The sequence below is a fragment of the Hippocampus zosterae genome, chromosome 2 (genome assembly GCF_025434085.1).
Source record: "Hippocampus zosterae strain Florida chromosome 2, ASM2543408v3, whole genome shotgun sequence".
NCBI classification, from domain to species: Eukaryota; Metazoa; Chordata; class Actinopteri; order Syngnathiformes; family Syngnathidae; genus Hippocampus; species Hippocampus zosterae.
Window position 1 is genome coordinate 8,622,219 of NC_067452.1, and position 23,842 is coordinate 8,646,060.

Genomic DNA, 23,842 nt, shown 5'->3' on the forward strand with positions numbered 1-23,842 from the left:
AAGTTCGTGACACTCCTCGATCTGCTTGTTCTGTGCTCGCTCACTTGTCCTTGCGGGGGTTCTCGTTTCGTCATGGAGTGAGTGGTGGTCGACCGAGGCCACTTTCAGCCCCAGACCTTGCTGCTGTCGTCCGAGAAGGCTACACTGTAGCTGACCTGGCACGCCTCTGCACAACGAAAGGGTCTGTTTACTCCCGTCGAGCTAACGTCACCACCCGCTCGCATTCACTGCCTGTCTGGCTCTTGTTTTGCGGCGCGCGCTAGGGGTCTCATTGTGTTTATACAGCAGGTGTACTAGCTAACGTAGCGTACTTGTATTATTCGCCCGCAGTAGCATTTTAGGATGATCTTGTCGCAGGGAACACTGTATCGCTGGGCTCATGTCGTTGCTTTTCAGGGTCGGCGTATAGTTTTTCGTACCATACTGTACCCAAACCTGCTGACACATTGTAAAGTGCTTTCTTTGCCTCGATGACCTCTTGTGTTAGATTCATGAAGGTCACATGACGATACTTCCCTGTAATATTTATGTAGTTACTTATATCCCTTCACAACAGCAAATAACGTTCACATAATTCTGTGCATTTGCTGTCACCTGCCAGGTGAGCTATACACGGGCCTATTCCTTGAAAAGCAGAAACTGCCCCTCGTCGTTGTGGCAGGCTTTGCATTTCATTTTTTTGCCGGTTTGCGTGCGGGCTTACCACGTGTTTGAGAACCTGCAAGAACAGCAAACCACGAAACTCCCATCAGTCGACAAACATGATAAGACAGATAAGATAAGATATCCTTTATTCGTCCCACACTGGGGAAATTTACAGCCTCCAGCAGCAAGAATGTAGGTAGAAACAAGACAGAAGAAAAAAACCCAACAAACACCGTTCAATTAAGTGCAATATAAACACAAAATTGATCAATCGCAGTTCTATTTACAATTGTCTTTCACATCATTTAATTATTATTATTATTGTTATTTTTATTCAGCAGCCTGACAGCAGTCGGTAGGAATGAGCGTCGGTATCTCTCCTTCTTGTAGCGCGGGTGTAACAGTCTCTGACTGAAGGAGCTACCAAGTGCTGTCAGGGCGGGCTGGAGGGGCTGGGAGGGACTGGCCATCATAGCTTTTAGCTTAGTTAGCATCCTTCTGTTACCCACCTCCTCCAGAGTGTCAAGGGAGCAACCCAGGACAGAATTGGCCTTCCTGACCACTCACTCCAGTCTCTTTCTGTCCCGGGCTGAGATGCTGCCTGACCAGCAGACAATGCCATAATGGATGGCCGAGGCCACCACCGAGTTATAGAACGTCTTAAGGAGTGACCCCTGAACCCCAAAAGACCTCAGTTTCCTGAGTAGGAAGAGTCGGCTCTGTCCTTTCCTAATCAGGGTGTCCGTGTTTGTAGACCAGTCCAGTTTGTCGTTCAGAAGAACACCAAGGTACTTCTCTATGTCCATACCCTGGATGTTCATCGGTGCTGGTGAGGACTTTTTCCTGCAGAAATCCACAACCAACTCCTTAGTTTTCCTAGGGTTGATCTGGAGGAGATTCTGCTGGCACCAGTCCACAAAGTCCTTTGTCAGTCCCCTGTACTCCCGATCGTCCCCTTCTGTAATGAGGCCAACAATCGCAGAGTCATCGGAGAACTTCTGAAGGTGGCAGTTTGAAGTGTCGTGTCTGAGATGGTACAATTCGTAGAATTGTATGATCGATGTGTGACGGGGGTCACAGCTATGATGGTCTCGAGCTCCACGTCGCTGCCGCTTCAAGAATACCAGACACTAGGATATGGCTTTTCCTTTTTTTTATTGTCTGCAACACAGTATGGCAAGATAGGTGAAGTCACAGGGCTTTTCAGTCTAGAAAATAACTGCGCAACAAAAAAAAACCCACCTGTTAACTCAATGGATAAAAACTTTCATTCAACAAAACTTAAATGAAATGTCGACACAAAAAGCAATGTGGACTCGGAACAAATTCGGGAACTAATTAAATACACAGCGCCGTAGAAAAAGGGAAAACAAAGTGAAATATTGCAATTAAACTAGAAATGAATCCGGACCGTCAATGAAACCTGACTTACCCTGTGACTTCCCTGGTAGCTCTGCCCGAACTACGGCGGGAAGCTGGTGCCATACCGTGCCGCTGTTGCGTCACTTCCGTCATAATTTAATAAACGCAATATATCACTCCGTTACAGATGTAACAGGAACAATCTCAAAGACACATCTGCGTTTTAAGAGTCCCGACGTTCATCCCCAGGTACTTTTTCGTTGAATTGATTTTTTTCTCAAATATTAGGATAAAGGGTCAAAAATGGCTGGTACAAAGTTATTTATTTTGCAACTCATCTCAAATCGCCGACGGGAGTCGTTTCGAGCATACAGCAGGCTACTAGTTATACAGTAGATATAGCTAGATATATATTATTATATATATTCATTCATTCATGAATATTTTATATATATTATATACCGCATATATATATATATATATATATATATATATATATATATATATATATATATATATATACACACACACACACACACACAACATCCGAGCAAATGCTACACTTTATCGCGAGCATTTATAGGTTAAATGGATTCTGCTATCATTCAACGTGACCTAGCAGAAGCTGTAAACTGCGAGCTGGAAACTAATGCAGAGAGTAATGAACATCCAGAGGTGAGCTGCCATCACCAGCACTCCTGGCTTTACAAAGTGCTCTTTCAGCTGCCGAAGCCTTTGGGATTATAAATCCTGGGGTAAAGGAGCTTTGCTTCAGAGGCATGGCTCACTGGCAAGAAATCATAGCAGTGTGTGTGTGTGTGTGTGTGTGTGTGTGTGTGTGTGTGTACGCGTGGGCTCGGTTGCAGAGGCAGAAGGAGCAGTATTGGTAGGAAGATTTTGAAATGAGGGGGGCAGAGGACTTGGCTGAGCTGATGGAATCCATGCAGGGATGTGGAGCACTTGGCTTTCCTTTGGTTAAAAGGCTCTTATTCTCTCACATTCAGTCAGAAATGCACCCGGTTTCTCTCATTTAAAATCACAGAGGACCAGAGCTTCTGCACCATCAATTTAAGTAACTGAACCATTGAATAAACGTATTTCATCCTCAGTGTTATCACTGCCAGGGCCTCTACACAGGAGGTACAAAATTAAGTTGGCGCCATAATTGACAGCCGTCTGTCTGCAAGAGCAGAGCTCTGCTTTTTTGTTGTTTTTGTTTTGTCATATGGTGTTTGTTGTCCTTAGTGTGGACCCGTTGTGGACTATTTTCAGCGTTTTGGCCACGACATTTGTCGAAGGAGACGAATCTGTGCTTGATGGCTGTGCCTTCTCGGCAGCATGCGTGTACCGGCACTGATTTTGATTGACAGGAATGTCGGCACTATTTGACTGTCGCTGCATGACAGCCCCGAGGCGCTTGTTTTTTGCGCCTGTTATGGGCAGGATTTTCAAAGGCTCGTTTTGTTCAGCAGAGATGTTGGCCCTGTTGGTCAGTCTGGGTTGTTGCGGTTGGGTGGATGGCTGCTGAAGTTGAGGATGAGGAGAGAGGAGCGTCGGCGTGGAGTGCGGATGCGTATTTGGACCTAAGAGTTGGCGCTTGGAATCGAAGCGGATTTACATGAGACAGGAGAAGTGAACCAATCTCTTTTTTTCGTCAATGGGTACTCCCGCTTCTTGTTTACGTTCAAACTTAAATTGTAGCAGACATGCACATTTTGAGGATGGAGTCTGATGCCCTGGTAAAAGGGCACTTTGATTCTCTCCTCTTTCATTTATAACTGCTTCAAACAGTAAGGTGTATGCTGGAATATTGTTATGATTGCATGACTGTCCATGTCTTATGTTGTTGTGTTATATTACTGTATTTTGTATTTTATGTTAACTGATCTGTAAAACACTTTGTTAATAGCTGCGGCTGTTGCGAAAGCGCTATATACCGGTAAATAAAAAAATATTGTATTGAGAGAGAGAGGATTGTTTTATATGTGATGTATTATAGCTCTAAACCTCCACTCAACTTTGAAGGAACTGGTGCTTGAAACTCAGTTGAGGTTTTTTTCACTTCCGTGTCCTGTCTGCTCCTGGGTCCAAATTCCACTCCTTGTGTGACAGAATCTGTGTTCATTTCTTTGTGCTGCACACCTGAGGTTGTAGTACGGAGCATGCTTAAATGAAATTGCAGTTAACTTCACATTGGATGTGTTAGATGATTGTTCATTTAAATTTATAAACACAATCAGAAATCAGGACTCAAGGGAACTTGCCTGATTTAGTGTTGGTACTCGTCCACTTGTGACAGGGTCATAGCAGGTTCATAGCCCTTTTCAGACTAAGATGAAGTAGTGGCACGCCACTTTCTTTTACATTTTGATTCAAATCCCCTTTCTGAATCATATGTGTTTGTCAAATTAACCCATTTAAAACCTGTTTTTTCCCCCTGTGCTATGACAGAGAATGGTTTCTACTGATGATTCCACTTTTATTTCACAATAGCACTTAACATTAAAAGCACACAACACTGGTTCACTTGAAAAATGTGAAGAGGAGGTCTTTGTCATAAAACTGTGCTGCACCCCTAGTCTAAACACCTTAATCTGACATGTATTATGACATCATAGTTGCTCAGGACTCGGATAATAACCAATCACAGCTCAGCCTGCAAATGTCACGTGACCCAACTCAGAAAACAAGTGCGCTGTGATTTTTCGTTACATGAGCCCTAAACGACTGAGTGTCATTTTCAGTTGACAGCAAGTGGCAAAATGGCCTCCTCCTGAAATGGATTAAAAACAGGTGACTATTGCTGCTTAATTAATTCATATTCCACCAACACAGTATTAATCAGAATGCTGTGTTTAGACGAGTGAGGGTGCATAGAACATATTATTGGAAAGATCATTTTTAACTTGACTAAAGTCAATTATGCCAATTAAGCCAATTATGAGTTTTAGATGTGTTTTTACGTCCATTTCTTGCCTATGCTTCTTTGCTTCACTTGGAATCTGGGGTCTCTCAAACGCTAACATTAGTTTATTTACTCTTTGTTTTCCGAGCAATTTTATAAAGGCATCATTTGTATTGTGAAGTCCTACATTTAAAGAGTTGTCATGCGACATGCAAACAAGGTTACGACTTGGCGCTTTTGGTCAGTGTGAAAAATGTCATCTGACTTTCTTGACATCTTGACAAGTGTCCAGTGTTGGGTGAATTGAAGAAAAACGTAGTTGGAGCCCAAATGAGCCTTGTGCTGGGATTGCCTGTCAAACTGTGGGTGTCACTCTGAAGTGGCTGTTCCTGTGGAGGAGCTAATGACTTATTGACATGCGTCACCTATAAAACAAAGTTTATTAAGATGCCGAGTCACATTGGTCTCCATTGCAATCTAGTAAAACCAAGCGAAAACACTCCGGTGATATCGATTAGCCACTTTTTCATGTATTTTATGACTTTTTTTCCCAGTAGACAGCGGCAACAATGTTACAGCATATTTCTGAACCGTTGTCAAACATCCACCGGATCTAATTCATTGAAGTGTTCTCTTTGATTCTGTTTATGACCGCAACGTGAAACGGCAGAGTTCTAACTGTTTGACGGACATTAAGTTCATTATTAACAGTTGCCTGTTATATGAACACACTTCTCCCAAGGCAAGTGTTGCGAATTCTCGTGAGACAGACATCAGCCTCTGTGACAGGCAGCCTATTTATATGGAGATGAAGAATAGATATTCACTCATAGCTGCTGCATAATTAATGCCAGAACCCGCATTGAGAGCACTTTTACCTTCTACACAGTGTTATTCTGCAACAAGCTCTTAACGTGTGCTATTTCAGTTCACGGGACCTTAGTCAGGTCTTATTCGTTTTTCATTTTAGAACAGAGCTGGATTGGCCTGCATCAAGTGAGCAGCTTCAAAATGGTTTTCTCAGCCATGGAAATGGACTTGGGCCTTTGTCTCATTCAGCCATCTGGCCTGGCCCCGACAATTGCGTGAGAGAGAACAATCTGATTAGGACTCGCCTGGGGGAAAAAAATGCCTGATCGTTTAAACAATGTTGCACTGTCTTTATGTCCTCTAAATCCCTGTGACATTATCATGATCCAGTTTTGTTTTCACGTGCGCATTCATGCCTTGAGATTCTCAGCTCCACGGTGGTTGCCGCAGGTGAACATGCATGCCAATCATTCACGAATAATCATGACAAAGCTGCCAACTGTCACGGATTGTCCATATTTTGTGAGGGAAATCACCAAATTCTAACACGTGATGCCCGTAATTCTGATTGTTATGGGTATTTCCCAAAAGATACTGGTCACATATTTGCGCAAAAAAAATAATAGTCGCTTTGTATGTTTGACAACACGCCAATTGCAGATGCGGCATCGCTATGCTGGTTTGCTCCAGTGAAGTATGCTCACGCATTGCCAGTGGAAGCTATGAGCCAAAAGTTAACGATCTGAGGCTAACCCGAATCGCTGCTCGCCTTAATAGATTCATATCAGTGGCGAGGGACAAGGGCTGCAGCACAATCTGAAGCTTTGCCAGATTATTTTGTTCGATAATGCTCAAACAGCACCTGTGTGGCATGAAAAGGTTGAGGGGCTGCTTGATTAATTTAAGAAAATGTATGTGTGCGTACATTGTTCGAATGTCGGTGTTAATTAAATATTTTAGTAATTTTAGGATTATTTCCTTGAAGTATTAATATATGGATAGTGTACCACTGTGTGTGGAGATGCTGCTTTGGCTTTATTTCTATTCACATTGCTTTTTGCTATTCTGACTGAGTCTCTGCTCTCGGCATCCTATTCCTGGCTCCTGTTTAAGATTCTATTATTTGTTTTCAAATCTTTGGAATGCCTCACCCTAGCTTACCTCTCTTAGCCCCGACACACCTGCCCGGTGCCTCGGGTCTGCAGCCCAGACACTATTAGAGGTACTGAGGATAAAGCAAAGGGGATCAAGGCTTTTCCGATGATGGTCCCTTTCTTTCAAATGACCTCCCACAAAACATTAGACAAACTCTCTCACTCCCATCTTAAAACATATCTTTTGTTATTCTTCGGCTTGTGACTCAGCATGAGACTTGATTTTAGTTTTAGTTTTTAAGTATTTGTGCTATCTTATTGATTGGTTGTTTTATCGTTTGTTGTCGTGCGACTTATTTTTTCTGAGTCTGTAAAGTACAGCACTTTTTATAGAGTGGTGATTGTTTTAAAGTGCTCTCCATACAGTTGAGTTGGGTTAATTCAGTGAGGCAAGTACACACACAGTCACAGCCATGAATGGCACTCTAGTAATAATTTGGTTTTCTATCCATCGATAGGTGGTCCAGTGGTTGGCGCGTCGACCTCACATTGCAGAGGTGGTGGGTTCAGTTCCAGCTCCGGCCTCCCTGTGTGGAGTTTGCATGTTCTCACCGGGCTTGGTTTTCTCCGGGTACTCCGGTTTCCTCCCACATTCCAAGAACCTGCACGGCAGGCTGATTAAACACTCGAAATTCTCCCAAGGTGTGAGTGTGAGCACGGATGGTTGTTCGTCTCTGTGTGCCCTGCGATTGGCTGCCAACCGGTTCAGGGTGTCCCCCGCCTACTGCCCGAAGACAGCTGGGATAGGCTCCAGCACGCCCCGCGGGTCTTGTGAGGATAAAGCGGTTAAGAAAATGGATGGATGGATATCCATCTATTAGGGATGCTCCGATCGATCGGTAGCTGATCATTATCAGACAACATTAGCAAATGGTTGTTCGTCTATGTATGCCCTGTGATTGGCTGGCATTGAGTTCAGAGTGTCCCCCGTCTACTGCCCGAAAACAGCTGGGATAGACTCCAACATGCCTGCTACACTCATGAGGATAAGCGGAGTAGACCAGGGGTCAGCAACCCGCGGCTCACGAGCCGCATGCGGCTCTTTGGCTGGTTCAATGCGGCTCCCGGGCTTTCACATGACAATTGTAGAAAGCGGCTCAGCGACGGCACTGCCATGAAAACAACATGCTTAAGACACAGAACGTACTACGTCAGCCCATCACCAATCCTGTTACTTGATTGACATAGAGGGCAACCAGTCAGATCACTGCGCTCATGCGCAGACAACGGCGCTAAGCACTAAGCGCTAAGCTAGTCAGCGAATTACAGCCCAATACGTCGATCGCAATCGACCAAGAACCAGCAGACTGGTCCCAATTTGACTGCAAGCGGTGGGAAATGTGAAAAAAAAGAAAATATTTGTCTTTTTGTGTCTTTAGGTTTCATTTATGTTCAGGCGCTCAGGCTGTTGCTCATCGTGGCATGCATGCATATGTGCGCGAGTGCATGTTTGCGTGTGTGTGTGTGTCTCTTTGCAGTACAGTAACAGTAAAAAAAATTGGCTCCATCTCTGACTGGTTGGCCACCCCTGGAGTAGACGATGGATGGATGGACGGATGATTCTTTAAAAAAAAGATGAGTTTGAAAGATGAGTGACGTCATCCTGGTGCTGCACATGGTGTTGCTGTTCTTGTATAACTTATCAAATCAGGTTGTCACATGCATGCCCATCATGATATTATTGAGGAGGGGGAGAAGATAATGGAGATCCCCCGCTTACTAATGTTTGGTTTTTACCCAATCCCCTGCCTATTTGCGGGTTTTGTTTTCTTTTTTTTTCCGCATTGGTAATTATGAGTGTCAATTATCCGCAGATTTTAGCCATTCGTGATTGGCTTCTTTTTTTTTATCCTCTGGAAATAGCCGGATCCATTTTACGCACAATTTCTAATTACTGATTGACAATCCCAAAGATCAACTAACCTGGCCCCCCCCTTTGTCTTTTCCGCTGTAGAATGAAGAAGGTTGGCGCCTGAGATGCTGCGTTGTCATCAACATGGGGCAAAGAAGGAAATCACATTAGTGAGGACCTGCGTCCAACAAACATCATAGCCCCACACACAGACAGCCAGCCATGCCTTACTGCCCCTCCTGATCTCCACCTGGACCGTTGCAGCTGCCCTGTACTTTAACCATAGACACCTCACTCGCTGTCTAGTGAGCATGGCTACACCTTTCTTGTGGAAGCTGTCGTCCCAAAAGCTCGGCTTTTTCCTGGTCAGCTTTGGATTTATCTGGGGCATGATGCTTCTACACTTCACCATCCAGCAGCGAGCCAGCCATGAGAACAGCGCAGTGCTCCGGCAACAGATCCTGGACCTCAGCAAGCGTTACATCAAGGCACTAGCTGAGGAGAACCAAAGTGTCATGGATGGGCCTTATGTGGGCACCGTGACTGCCTATGGTGAGTGCTGTCCATAAAACCAAAATGTCACCCATGAAAAGCATATAAATTCAAGCGTTTTCCTTGACATATTTTCCCAAAAAACTGTGGAACTCGTTATTGTACTTTTGGGGTTTTCGATTTAAATTCCAATATTCTTCCAAAAATAGTTTTAGCCAGAACTTGATATCACCTAAAATGTGTATCTTGATTGGTAAATCACTTCTTACACATCACAATTTAAAGTTTAAAAATAATGGCTGTATTCCCAAATGGGCTGAACAGTAGAGTCCTTTAGCAAACCTAAATTGATGAAAAAAAAAAAATTAATATGCAGCCCTGAAAACTCAAAATTAAAACTCAATACGAATAAGTATATTTAATTTACAAATCTATTTTCTTGGTTCCCCAGCCTGCCTGATTCATCTGGTTACATACTTATTCATTTCCGCTTTTAGGGCATGTGTGCTTAGAGTTTGGTTGTTGTATTATTTATGCTCCAGACAGTTAATTTACCTGCTAATTTGTTGTTCATAGTTGGTTACTCTTTGGTCCAACTCAGTTCCAGACAGATTCTGTTCAATGTAGTGTTGCGCAATATGAGAACTTCCAACCGAGAGCCGATAATTTCTTGATTTGTATTGTCAATTTTGATCATCGACATTTATGTATGCGGACCGACACGGTGTTTCACTCGCTGAGCTTGACACATTTGCTGATGCATCGGTGTTGGGGGGCCCATCACTAGCTTTTTTTCACCTTTTTTTTCTGTAAAGCCTTGGTCATAAAGGTCTACTGAGAAGTAATTTTAGAAAATCCCAGACGAAATATTTTTGTCACAGGTAAAGTAATACATTAAACAGGGATGAGATTTTTCCGCTTTTTGGCAGAATTCCGCTTTTTTTCCAGTCAAAATTGACCTATTTTATGTTGTTCCACATCTGTAAAAAAAATTCTGGGTGGGTGGAGGGTCCGGACTTGTCTTCAGCAGATTTGGGGCTCGTTACAAGTAACGTTTGCAAGCATCCATTTTGTATCTTGAAGCGTTAGTTTGTCGTTACTTCGTATATGGGCTAAAACCAATGTCTTACTTCTTGTGATTGGTCGCTATATCGGTAAATACAGAATCACAACCAATCCGTTTTAGCCTTTCCAAACCCCTTTCTCGCGAATGCCGAATGTTATTGAGACTCGTGACGAAGCTAAAGTGCGTCAGATAGATGCGGATCTGAGAAACGTTTCGATGGGACTGGCTGGATAGAAAGCTGATGGTGTCCCCAGTAGAAACTAGTAAAGAGGAACCATTGTCTGTGCTTGTGTTGGATTTCGTGAAAAAGCTCAATGTCGCCATTAAAGCTCTGTACAGTATGTGATGATGTCATTCTATACGGATCGAGAGGATGGAAAGCTTTACAGAGTCACGCAACCTCGGTGAAACACCCAAAACAGACATTTCTACTGAAAAGTAACTACCGTATTTTCACGACCATTCGGCGCACCGTATGGTTGGGCGCAGTCTCATTAATGGGTGCTGTGTTTTACACATAGACAAAACGCGCTGTATTATTGGCCGCAGTTTTAAAGTGGTATAACATACGCCAGCTTAAACATACGGCATGCATGCGCGCACGCTAAAAACACGTTAGCTTGAACCATACGGTAGCATGCCAAGACATACAGATACAAGCTAAAAACATGTTTTTAAAAAGGCAACAGAAGCAAAACTGAGTTCCGTTGTATTTTATTTAGCCATCGTACAATGTACTCACGTTTTTCGATCAATCATCACCCAGAAATCCATCAAAGTCCTCATCCTCTGTATCAGAATTGAACAATTGTGCAAGTACCGGTAATCCATCAAAAACACTGTGTTCCCTCTCGTCAGAGTCACTCTCATTGCCATGTGGCTCCACAGAAATGATGCAGGCCTTGCCAAAAACTCGAACAACAGTGCAAGCAGACACGTTCGTCCAAGCAGCCACAATCCATTCGCAAATTGTGGCGTAACTCGCCCAGCGCTGCCTCTCACTCTTTGTAAAGTTGTGTATGCCATCGCATCCATTGTTCCCATGACGTTCGCAACTTTACTTTGAACGCCCGGTCGCAACTTTACTTTGAACGCCCGGTTGATGCCGATGTCCAGCGGTTGGAGTTCTTTAGTCAAGCCTCCGGGAATAACGGCAAGCTCAGAGTTCATTTGCTTGACTTGGTTTTTCACCGCTGCTGTGAGATGGGCACACATGCCAAAAGCATAACTGATGGCTTGAAGTTTGAACTTGAGTTTCGTAGGCGTGTCGCTTTGTAGAATTTATTTTCGTGGGTTCTTAAAAACCAAAACCGAAGTTGCCTGTCCACAGTCACTTCCGCCTTTTCTCTATTTAAACAGCGTGTCGGCTGTCAATCAGGTTTTGGAACTCAGCGCATACACACGACGCTCTGCATCATAAGGCGTCCTGTCCATTTTGGAGAAAATTTAAGACTTAATGGCGCCTTATAGTCGTGAAAATGCGGTACTCGATCTCAAGCGCTTTTCGATAGCCTGGAGCATGTATAAAAACAAGAGGAGTTGGCTAAAAAGAGAATGGAAAAAGACGGAGAGGACCAATAAGCTTTTAGCGCTTTCTAAAAAGCTTAAAATGAAGAGAAAGTAAAGCATTCTACCTCATGAAACTCTATTGTTGTATATATACTGTAAATAGACATCCACTTTATATAATAAAATACATTCATAACCCATATATTGTAAACAGTGTGGGACTTCACTATCACTGTATGAGGTAAGAATCAACATTTTTTTATCACATTTACACAACACTTTATGAATACAAGTCATGAAAAAAATCTTAAATATGGCAGGGAATGTGTTTCCTTTTTTAGTTTTGATTTTGAGCAGCAAATTTGAAGTTACATGTTGGTGCTCACCAGGATGCACAAGCAAAATGTGCACAAATTTTCACTTAAAAGAATAGTGAACTATCTTGGGAGTTTTTTCTGTTAAAGTTTCAAATGGTGTGTAAATTGAATACGCTTCATCTTCAGCATGTTGAGTGCCACTTTTGTAAGTGGCCCCGCCCCCACCCCGTCCCGGCCGCGCCCCCTTCCACCTTTTTCATCACTAGCCACTCTCATCCCTGATTAAAACAGAATACATTACTATGGAAAGTGTATAAAGCCAGTCAGAAATCGATTCGGAAAGCGACATTTCAAAAGTATCTGAGGGAATCCATGTGTTTGAAGAGATGGAGGGAGAGGAGGTTGCTGGAAAGACGTATATTGGACCATAGCTGTACGAGCCAGATGCTCAGGATGCGGAAAATGTTGTGCCCGAATGGCCGGATTTGGAGTGGAGATGAGACCCATCGGGATTGGAAGAACGATAAGCTGTATTGCCTGTGGTTATTATCTTAGCGTTATTGTTTGCAATTCGATTGCTGTGCTGTGCTGTAAATTGCGCATGATGGGATTACCTACGTGTTCCATGTATTCCCGCTGGCACTAAGAGCACACGTCATATTGGGCTGGTGTCCCAAATTGTCAACAGAAAGCTAAGGTCTTTCTGTTGTGTTGTCCGCCACTCCGCACCTTGTATCGACAGCATTGTTCATTGTAAACCATTACAGAGGTTTCCATGCATGCACTTAGATAGTTTGAATGTTTTTGTACAAGATTACATTCATGTATGCATATACTACATTGAATCGAATGTTTTTTATAAACAATAGCCAGTTATTCATTGACCTTTTTTGCAAATCCGGTTGAGAAAACAGCCGATTTCTCAGTGCTCGTAGCAAAGAGTGCTCGTCAACATGGGCGAGGAGTTCATTCGCTTTACAACACGGGTGTCAAAGTCCTGTCCTTGAGGGCCGGTGTCCCGCATGTATTCTATCTCTCATCGGTAAGTTCTATAGGAGCCTGACAGTGAATCCTGATCATTTGAGTGCTCCATTTACATGCCCTATTCTCTTCTTTGGGCCACAACTGTTGGCCTGAATGTGAACAGTGGATCGCCACCAAGCGCAGAGGAATTTCTCCTAATAACGCAATAACAGTGGCAAAGACCAGTTAACGGGACAATCAACAATGTAGTACATGGGTGTACAGATTTTTTGGACCGAAGATGTTCTTTTCAATTAACCAACCTCTCGGATCGACCCGTTACCGCGCACGCACGTACACACGCACGCCATGATGAACAATAGCCTGACACTGAGGCAGCCTTTTAACGACCGAAGCTCACGCGTACCATTTAAAAATGCTTCTCTCCAGGTTCCCATTCTTTGCCCGTCCCCTCTGTGAATTGGACAAAACAAACTCTGAATGAGAATAACGAGAACGATAAAAGGTATAGCGCAACAACTCCAATCTGCAATTGCAGACTGCTGACCGCCACCAACTTCCAGTGACGCAGGTCACGCGTCACCATAGGTTAAAGATGACCTTTATTTTATTTTCTTCTTTAAGAACTTTTGTGAAAGTGAGACTGATAGAATAATTAGGGTGCAGTGTGCATTAACACAAAAAATATATTACGAACATGCACAGAGACACAAATGTCCCCCCTCCCCAAACCCTTCGGATCAACTTGGGACCAGTCCTTTATCACTGCGGTCGACGTAATGGGCACCCCTGATGTAGTACAATGGCTGACTGACACTCAGCATTCTGTAAATGACGTCACTGGCTGGAGATGGCAGAACTAAAGCATTTTCATCGTTAAGCGCATTTGCTATGGGACTAACCATGAACCTGGGTGGAAAATATGCTTGAAATAGTTTTAGCTCCAAGGATTACTCAAAAGAAGTTCACTTCACTGTTGACCTTTAAAACAACTACTGCAGTGTGCAGCAAAAAAAATCAAATACTGTATATGGATATCAATAGATAAGTACCTTACTGAGCTTTTATTTTGTAGTTGGACCTCCGTAGCAATTTTGAATCGAGGCTGGCCAGACCAATGCGACTGCGCAATGACTTGAATTGGAGGCCAACATTCCATTTTCGGTGCTCAGGCGCACCACATATGTACACTCCTGTGTCCAAACCACCACATTAATATCTAAATTTACTATATTAAATATATTGGAATAAAAGTACGGTACACACCTTTTTCACAGCACCCGCTCTAGTCTTCTTTATTGTTGACCCTGACATGAGTGCTTATGGTGTTCTGCGGGATAGGGCGAGTTACCTGACCTTCTTTCCTTTTTTTCTGTGCTGCTCAGCAGCAGTTCTGCGCCTCTTGTGCCCTGGATGCTTTGGCACGTGTAGTCTAAAGAATTGACATCATAATTGAAGGAGATTTTGCGAAAGGGCAAAATGGTGGCTGTGCATGTTGTAAGCCTTTATTGCTGCTCTATCTAATCCTTGTTGTGCGTAGAAAGGTTATCTTGTCTTTGTTCTGTTGTATGGTTCGCTATCGGGTACGGTGGTTATACAGATAAAACAATGAATGTCTCGGACCTCCAGTGCAGTGAAACATAATTTGCCCCCTGATAATTTGCTCTCTGAGCTCATACGCCCCTACACCCCTGTCTGTGTCTGTGGACCAGTCTTTGCTAGACGTACCAAGAACTAAACTGAGGCTCAGAGGGGATTGAGCCTTTTCTGTTGCTGGTCCATCTCTCTGGAATGACCTCCCACTGAACATTCGGCAAGCCTCCTCGCTGCCCATCTTTAAAGCCCTCCTCAAAACTCACTTGTATTCTTTGGCGTTTGACTCAGCATGACTTAGATTTGCTCTTGATTTTACTGCTTGGTGCTTTCTACCGCCTTATTACTTATTACTTATTACTGATTCGTCTTACTGTTTATTGTATATGTTAAATCGCTCCATGTACAGCACTTTGTATGCAGCGATGGCTATTTGAAAGTGCTCTATAAATACTGTTGACTTGACTTGACTTGACTCATTGGTTTCTGTATTCTTTGCATAAATATCACACTCAAAGGTTTCAGTTTATCAAACCAATTTTAATGTCACACAGAGACAACCCAAGGAAATATAAATCCTAAAGGAGAACATCCAAACATCAGTTTGCACCCTCAAACTCAAGTGCTCTTGGATAATGCAGCAGGACAATGATCTGAAACACCAGCAAGTCCATCTATGAATGTCTCAAAAAACAAACAAACAAAAAAAGCGTTCTTGGAGTGGCCAGGCAAAAGTCTGGTTTTAAATATAATTGAGATGCTGTGACGTAACCTTAAATCCTAGAACACCCTTCAATGTGGCCGTGCTTGAATTGGATTAGAATTTGTCTTTTATTTGGTCTCCCAGGGGAGAGACCTATCTCGGAGGACAGGCCCTCCCCTCCGTGCTTCTACATTGAGTAAATACAGATCACATACACTACACACCCATACATTGGACAATACATACAGTGCAGGAAAATATATTGTCTGCACACATTGGACAATACATTACAGGCATATGCACACCCCACACTGCCCTTATGTCTCCTTCCTTGTTTGTCTGCCTCCCTCTAATTGTTTGTTAATTAAGCTGATAGCCTTCGCTATGAATGAGTTTTTAATTTGCAGAGAAGAGTCCTGTACCTCCTTCCTGTGTTTAGGACCTCGAATTGGGAGTGGAGCACATGGGAAGGATTGTCTAAAACAGGTGTGTCAAATTCATTTTTGCCGAGGGCCACGTTGAAGTGACCATTTTCCTTGAAGGGCCGTTATGACTGTGAAAGCATTTTAAAAAAATTAAGATGGTTGATTCAATGGGTATTTAAGTTGCTGTAATGAGGGGTTTGGTGACTAGATAAGGCTGATCTCTCTTATTTATTACATATGAGACATTGAAATTTTGGTCCAGATTTTAGCAATCAAGGTAGAACTTGACATGTTTGATTTGCTTTTGCGGGCCACATAAAATGATCTGGCGGGCCAGATCTGGCCCCCGGGCCTTGAGTTTGACACCTGTGGTCTAAAATGTTGTTGGCCTGTTGAACAACGGACTGGACATATATGTGCTGTGGAGCAGGGATGAGGGCTGCCCGATTACCTTACCTGCTGTCTGATTTCCGTTATTGGCGCCAAGAGTGTCACAAGCTGTTAGTAGTTTCAGAGGGCAATTACTTTTTCGCATAAGGACAGGCAGGTTTGAATTGTTCACCCCTTGCTCAATGAAATTATCATTTAGACACTACATTTGGGTTGACTCTGTGTATTATTAAAATTGTCTTAATGAAGTGAAACCTTTGTACATGTGATCAATATGCAAAGAACACAGAAATCAGGAAGGGGGCAAATACTTTTTCACGGCCCTCTATGCCAGTTTGTCACAGTACTGTTCAAGCCAAAGGGACCTCGTTCATGGCTTGAGCAGGCATTTTGCCACTGTTAAGCGCAAGAAAAACAATTAATAAGCCAGGCACAAATGTGTCCTTAGGTTTCTATTGGTCATCGGCTCACCTCTCAACAGTGTGTGCAAAGACAAATGGAAGCATAGGTCACAGAACAGGTGCATTCACTGAGGAAACAAAGCCTTTGTGCATGCCATTATTGTGAAACATGAGCTTGTCTTTTGTTGTATCGAGCATCATTTGCATGAACATTTACTGTCAAAGCAGACAGAGGAAAAGCACAGAAATATGACTAGCTTCAGCAGCAACTCATGTATTCCATACTCCAATTTCAATGAAATACATTGGACATTGTGCAAAGCGTAACGAGTAAAGTACAATGATGTGCAAATCCTTTTACAGCCAATACAGTGTTCCGTCACGACTTCACGGTACAGTTATTGCGGCTTCACTTTATCGCAGGTTTTCATTTGTGCCCTTAACTTCATCCTACGTTCTAAACCAACCAGCGGCTTGTGCTTCAACTGTTTTCCAGCTTGACTGCCTGACACACTAGGGTACAGGAACGCACAGCACGCATGCATCGGCACTGCATTTTTGGTGCACTCTGAATAACCAAATGGCACATTTGAACTACAGTCTTGAGTTTCTGAAATGTCGGTGGGAAGCAGTGCCCGCTCGGAGTGAAGATGCCCTGGAGCTCATCATACCCTGGATCTCGTCGCACCCAAAATTTCTATTCCCTCACCGTGGGTGCATTCGGAAATGCACTTGGAGCACGCTGCTTCACTGAAAGTGTTCATAAACTCGGAACGTTGTTGAAATGTGCCTTTTGTTATCCACATTGCTCCAAAAATGGAGCCCAGTGCAGGCAGCACAAGGAAAGTAAACAATTTTCCAAAATTAATTTAAGTGGAGCGCGCTCTGCAACCTGGCAGTAAACCACGATGACGAAACATCAGATTGATTTTGCAAACAGCTTTTCTGGTCTACAGGAAATTTGGAAAATATTTTGAACATCATCTCATTGTGACCAAGCAAAACTGTTTGCGACAGTTAAAATCTTACTTTTAAAAAATGAAATTCATTAAAATAAGTTAAAATTGAAGTAAGATTTCTTTATTTACTTGTTGTCTTCTACTTTCTTTCATAGTTTTGCTGCTGTAAATTGGGAATTTCTCCACTGTGAGACAAATAAAGGTTTTCTTATCCTATCTTAAAACCGCTGGCGAACATCTTTGCGACCGTTAACGAACCCAGGAATGTCCATGAACACTGCCGTTTGAGAAATTATTCTTTTTTGTTTGATTCTGTTTTTGTTTTTTGGGGGGGGATCAAGCAAAGCCAAAGTCAAAATAAAGATGAACATTCAATTCATCATTATCCCAAGCACATTTATTAGTATCTATTTATTATTTGAGTGATTAAAGATGCCAGTGTTGACTGCACTGATGGTCGTTTCTTCCAGACTTAAAGAAGACCCTTGCAGTGCTGCTAGATAACATCATGCTGAGGCTGACCAAGCTCGAGTCAAAAGTTGAGAACATCTACAATGGCACAGGAAGTAATCTGACCAATGGCTCCAGCACCTCCACACCAAACTCCAACAATCCAGAAAAAGTCAATGTTGCAGGTATGTCTCACATTAGTATGAGCAAGGTTTATTTCGCTATTCCCACTTTGTAGAATGCGCAACTGGCATATTACCAGCCAACATTGTGGAAAACAATTGAAATAAGATCCTTTCATCGAGCACATTGATTTTCAGTTAGTTTTTAAAGAACACATTCATAATTTGTGGTAAAATGACTGTTGTTAATGTAACTGCTGAGGCTCACACTAACTTACCTTATCCTTAGCCGGACACCGTTTATTGTGTTTCCACTTTGCATCAGCGATTTCATCTTTCTTAATCCCATCAGTTTCTTCCTAAGCGGAATGTGTCGCCTTTTTGTGGCCAACAGATTTATGGAGTGGTGTAAATGCAGAGGGGTGTACATTTGTGGTCCAAAATGTGTGTTGCAATTTATGGTTTCTTTTTTTTTCCTTTAAATTGGACCCCAACACTCATTTAAATTCGGGAATTATTGCATGCAGGTTTGATTGGTCCGGTCTTTAATCATGACTTCTTTTGCTTCAAACACAAAGATAATTTACTTGCTTTCATGGAGTACCAAGGATATCAGAACATATTCACATTTGAGTGAACATCAGAGGATTTAGACTAAACTTATGTTTTCAAAAATTGTCCAGGACATTTTCTTGCTTTCCATTTGTGTGCAATAAGCTTGGTGGCAGCAACAATATTCCCCACTTTTATTGCAAAGATTTTTTTTTAATTATTGTACTACCAAAGGTGTCTAATTAGATGTTTCACTTTACTCTGTATTAAAAAACATGATTACAAAAATAATCAAGCGCAAAGAAGCAATGGCATGGATGGAGACAGTGAGGTGAGGGACATTCTGGCATCATGATTTTCTGAATTTTTTCATTGTGTGTTTTTCATTTTCTTTTTGTCAATGTTTTTATTTTTTCCAGTGAAGAGGAAAAATCTCTTACCTTGATTCAATTGTCACTCCAGCCTTTGTCAGAGCTGTCACCGTCTAAAAACCTTGTTTTACAAAAAGACAAGAGTGATGTGTGTCATTTGAAAAGTAAAGAAAAACAGCTCAAGAGAATAGATCCACTAAGCTCTACCAAGCTCCAGATATTGCACGCAACTTTTTTTCCCCCATTCGTAGCCACAATCTAGACCTAACATGGACAAAAAAGGTTCATGTGCGCTAATGAAATAGGTCTAATGGCTGCACAAAATACTAATTTGTGGGTTAAATTCTCATGCATGACTGACATCTGGCACACAATTTGCCGAAGACCTCGGTGTGCCAGCTGCCTCGTGCCTGGTGATGCATCGTGCCAAGTTTTGCAGAATGTCTTTGTATCTTATTATGGACGCTTAAAGTGCCTTGCTCTCAGCCATCATTGGGTTCACGACTGAAGAGCGAGGAGGAGAAAATAAATTGCAAGTGTTGAGAACTGGCTGTCGCGGTGGGCTGAGGATGCGCTCGCTGCTGTCGAGGCTGCTTCACATTTCACATCTCTCAGAAGTGCCTGTGGGGAGGCTCCCTAAACACTCGTGAAGTAGCAGTTTCAAAATAAATAAATAAATAAATTAAGGTGTCTATAATTGTGCAAAGGGTAAAATCAGGTCAAATGTGTTGTTTTACAGAACAATATTTGTTTTATGTCTGAATTAGTTTAGACTGAAGTCAAATACAAAAGAAGCATTGTAAATATTCCCAATTGTTCATGGCACAAAGTGTCATATTGATTAAACTTATCCAGTTAAAAAAAAGAAAAAAAACTCTCTAATTCATGGAATAAAAGCGAGCCAATGTCCTGGTAGGAATGTTTTTTTTAGGTTAAAACCTGTTCCCTAGCTCTTTGTTTAAAGTGGCTCTATCAATTCTTGTAAGGTATCCAAATACTGCAACAGAGTCCCTGAAAAGTGAAAATAAATGCCCTGTAAATTTGACACACTGCACACCAGGAATGTTGTTGACAACCCTGCTAAATTTTATTGATTTAAAAAAAAAACTCAATCTGCTGAATACACTTTGTAGTGCCTTTTGTTTCTTAATGTACTTTAAAAGGAAATAGCCTACTTTCCTAATCAAGGATGGATTATAGATCACAGGTGCACACTGGATATGTTGTATTGAAGATATTCAAGAGGTAAAGCAAACTTTTCATTTCATTCCAATCACCCAATGAAGAGTCGATAAGAGAACTGATAAAGAATTGGATCAGTAAGTAATCGATAAATTCTGATCAATTTCATCCCTAACTGCAGGTTCGTTGCAGTATTTTGTCATTTTTCAAAATCAACCCGATGGACCGTATTTGGGTTCCAAATGGCTTTTGCAAGATTTTGGCTTGCAGGCTGTATTTTTTACAGCTCTGTCCTACACCAATAAAGTTGCTATTTCTGCGGGTGCTGATTGTTTCTATTCCCAGAAGAAGCTTCAGCTGTTGAACTACAGCGTTAGGAGCACAAGTGGACTATTTAGAATTTGATCTGCCTGGAAAATGCTCTCACAGGGCCTTCTTAGACTTATATAATAGCTTGTGGTCTTCATTATGTCCTGAAAAGCCTGTTCACTTTCCCAGTGTCCTGATCAATAACAATAACTACACATACAAAAAAAAGCAACACCACTCAGTGCCAATAAATGGCTGACAAATTCTTTCTGTCAGCACCAACCCAAACCCATTCCCATAAAGCCCATCAGTCGCCTGCATACTCGAAAATTAATAGTAGAGTTTCAGATTACTGTATTTTAGTTCGAGATATGTACACAGTTCCGTGACTTCATAATTTATTTAAATGTTTGGTCTGAGCCCACTACTGAACAGGGTACAAATTAGTCGCACAGAGGATATGACTGAGATTGTGAGGAGTACTGTTATAGTTTCTACATGTTGGAGGGGTCACAATTGTTCATCTGTGCTACTGGGGGCGGGGGGCACATACTGTAGGACCACATGCTTCCTAACCAGATGGATGATAAAAATGCTATTTTAATATTGAAATAAGAACAAAATACATCCTTCATTTTTGATCATCCATTTTTCATAGCATGCATAAAAGATCCACTGTCTTAAACCAACAACAGCGTTTGAAGCAAAATATGAAATAAGGAGTGTAAGAGGCTCTCTTCCATCAACTACAACCATAACAGAACTCTCATCTCGTTCATATTTTGAACAATAAACTTAGTTTTGGAACAGATTAAGACTAGTTCAATTGTTAGAACAATGATACAACAGCTCATATTTGACAGAGTTAGCACTAGAGGCATGTTGCAGTTATGTTGAAGGGAACTTCTGACTGCGTAATATCGGCTTTTTATAATGAACTGATATTCTGAGTCATTTATGTTCCTCTCAGCATGTCAATGTCAAACGACTTGATTGCACAAAACACATTTAAACAACGTTCTCAATAACATCAAATCAAACTCAATTTTTCGTCATCTCATCTACTCATAACGTTGCATCTCTTAGTCCAAGCTTAGCTACCCTTGGAAGGTAATTTTAAAAAGACACAGAATGTTCACGTCAAACTGCATTTCACTTGCACCATTTACAGGAAATACATGTTTCCTCAGTACAGGCCCTCAAGAGGAAGTGAAACATTTCTCACTAAGATTAATGCAACTTAAAATGGGTCCATCATTGACCTTCCTCGCCCCAATTTAAATTCCCACCACAATCAGTTCCTCAGTCGCATGACACAAACCCGACTTTGGTCACATCTCTGCAGCTTGCCGTCAAAGTGGAAAATGAGTGAAACATGAGTCAGAGCTGAGAAATGGGTGGACCGTAGCAAGATTTATTTTGTCCCTGAACTACTCTTGTTTTAAAATCCTTAATCCATCTTGTGGATCTCTTTATCTGATTATCAAATTGCTCTCGCAGAAAAAAATCCAGATGGATTTTGGACACGTTCTAACAATGGCAAAGAGAGAAAAAAGGAAACCATGGCTTATTTTGCTCCAGGACCTTACTGAGTTTTTTCCCCTCTATTCCGGGAAGCAGGTCTGTTTTCATAAACACCAGTGTTTAATATGCCTTTTGGTGACACAGCTTGTCTCAAGTAGCAGCAAGTGTCTCTAGTGCTATAAGATTCTATTGCCTCTTCATGATTCTAGTTAGATAGGATCAGCAACAGAGCTCCCGAGTCCTCATTTCCTTCCGCTCCCACCCCTAAGTGCCTCACAACATTTGCAGTTTATGACTGTTGCTGTAATGCCTTCAGTCAAGCAGCCAGATTTGCGTTAAACTGCTGAACTTCTCCGTCAGGATCAAAAGCAAAGGGTTCACTGGCTGTTGTTGCAATACACATTTAAAATTAGCACTGTGAGAGTATTAGGGAAACGTCTCAAGTGAGCATTTTTCACTGATTTTATATTAGGTTGGATGATGGTTGAAGAAGCATCTTTCTAAAAGACTGCTGTCAAACTCGTAGCACAGACACTTTAGGTTATTTGAGGGGAAGGTTTCACTTCTGTACTGCAGCTGCTTAGTGTCCAAGGAATACAGGAGAATAAAAAGCAAACCACATTTAATATAAACCAGATGTCCTCAATACGATTTGAGTTTGTCAAATATTAGATTACCTCATATACTTGAATGATGTCATCTGTTTTCAGTCTTTTGTATTTTTTTTCTGGACTTCCGCAGTACCCATGAAGTCACCCATCCTCTCTTTTGACTTTCGAGTGCTATCTTTGTTTTTGTTGCTTCTATCATTTGTATAATTTTCTACGTTAGCTCCAACCTTGATTTGTTGTTGCACCTATCTGCTCTCATGACACCCTGTTCAATGTTAGCAAGCTCATTTTTGCTTTTTCTGAATAAGCTTGTTGGTGGGCATGATAAGCAATCAGCCATCCACTTTGGAGAGGTGAAGGAGTATTTAAACAAAGACACCACCACCTCCTCCATATTTGAACCTGAAGGGAGCTATATTTAGTTGCTTCGCAGCAGTGGCCCCGTCTGCTTGATTAAAGTGAGGAGAAATTTTAACATTCCTTGATTCACTGGCTGAATGATGGAGCATATAGCATCATCTTGTTCTGTGCTTGTGGGTGCTGTAGGCTTCTACATAAAATAATTATGAATCCAAAGCCAGTTATTAGTGGATGATAAGAAATGAAAGAAATGACCGAATAGAAAAATAATGATTGGCAAACACTATACATTTTACCGTTATAGAGCAAACTGGGGAAAAATAACTGAAGATTATAGTTACCACATACGAAGGTGTGTGTGTGTGTGTGTGTGTGTGTGTGTGTGTGTGTGTGTGTGTGTGTGTGTGTGTGTTTTCTTTTGTTTTATGTTGAGAGGGAAGAAATTTCATCTGTGCTGGATGTACACATAAAGCACATTTGACAATAAAGTTGTATCCATTGTATGGATGTAGGTAGGTATGGATGGATGATTGTATGTATGTATGTATGACATTTTAAAAAATTCTCGTCTCACGGCAACTATGTATTTATGACATTTTTTTTTTAATTGTCGTCTCGCGGCAACCCTCGTGTGGTGCTGTCCCACATTCAGCTCAGGTCCTCGACCAGAGGCCAGGAAGCTTGAGGGTTCTGCACAGTATCCTTGCTATTCCCAGCACTGCGCTTTTCTGGACTGTGATGTCTGATGTTGTTCCCGGGATCTGTTGCAGCCACTCATCCAGTTTGGGGGTCAC

At 42.0% G+C, this 23,842-nt stretch overlaps 2 protein-coding genes across 3 annotated transcripts in view; both read left to right on the forward strand.

Annotated features, from left to right (window-relative positions):
• The window catches only part of xkr6a (XK, Kell blood group complex subunit-related family, member 6a), a 109,350-nt gene that overhangs the window by 40,320 nt on the left and 45,188 nt on the right, over positions 1 to 23,842 (forward strand). The gene's annotated exons all lie outside the window — the stretch shown is intronic.
• The window catches only part of mgat5 (alpha-1,6-mannosylglycoprotein 6-beta-N-acetylglucosaminyltransferase), a 77,468-nt gene that overhangs the window by 318 nt on the left and 53,308 nt on the right, over positions 1 to 23,842 (forward strand). Inside the window, exons 2-3 of one of the 2 annotated variants that reach the window (XM_052052630.1) lie at positions 8,831 to 9,280; positions 18,038 to 18,202. In XM_052052630.1, the coding sequence (XP_051908590.1) occupies positions 9,040 to 9,280; positions 18,038 to 18,202 (406 nt within the window). In that variant the 5' untranslated portion in view covers positions 8,831 to 9,039. The remainder of the gene's footprint in view (positions 1 to 8,830; positions 9,281 to 18,037; positions 18,203 to 23,842) is intronic. The other variant, XM_052052639.1, reaches the window with a different exon arrangement.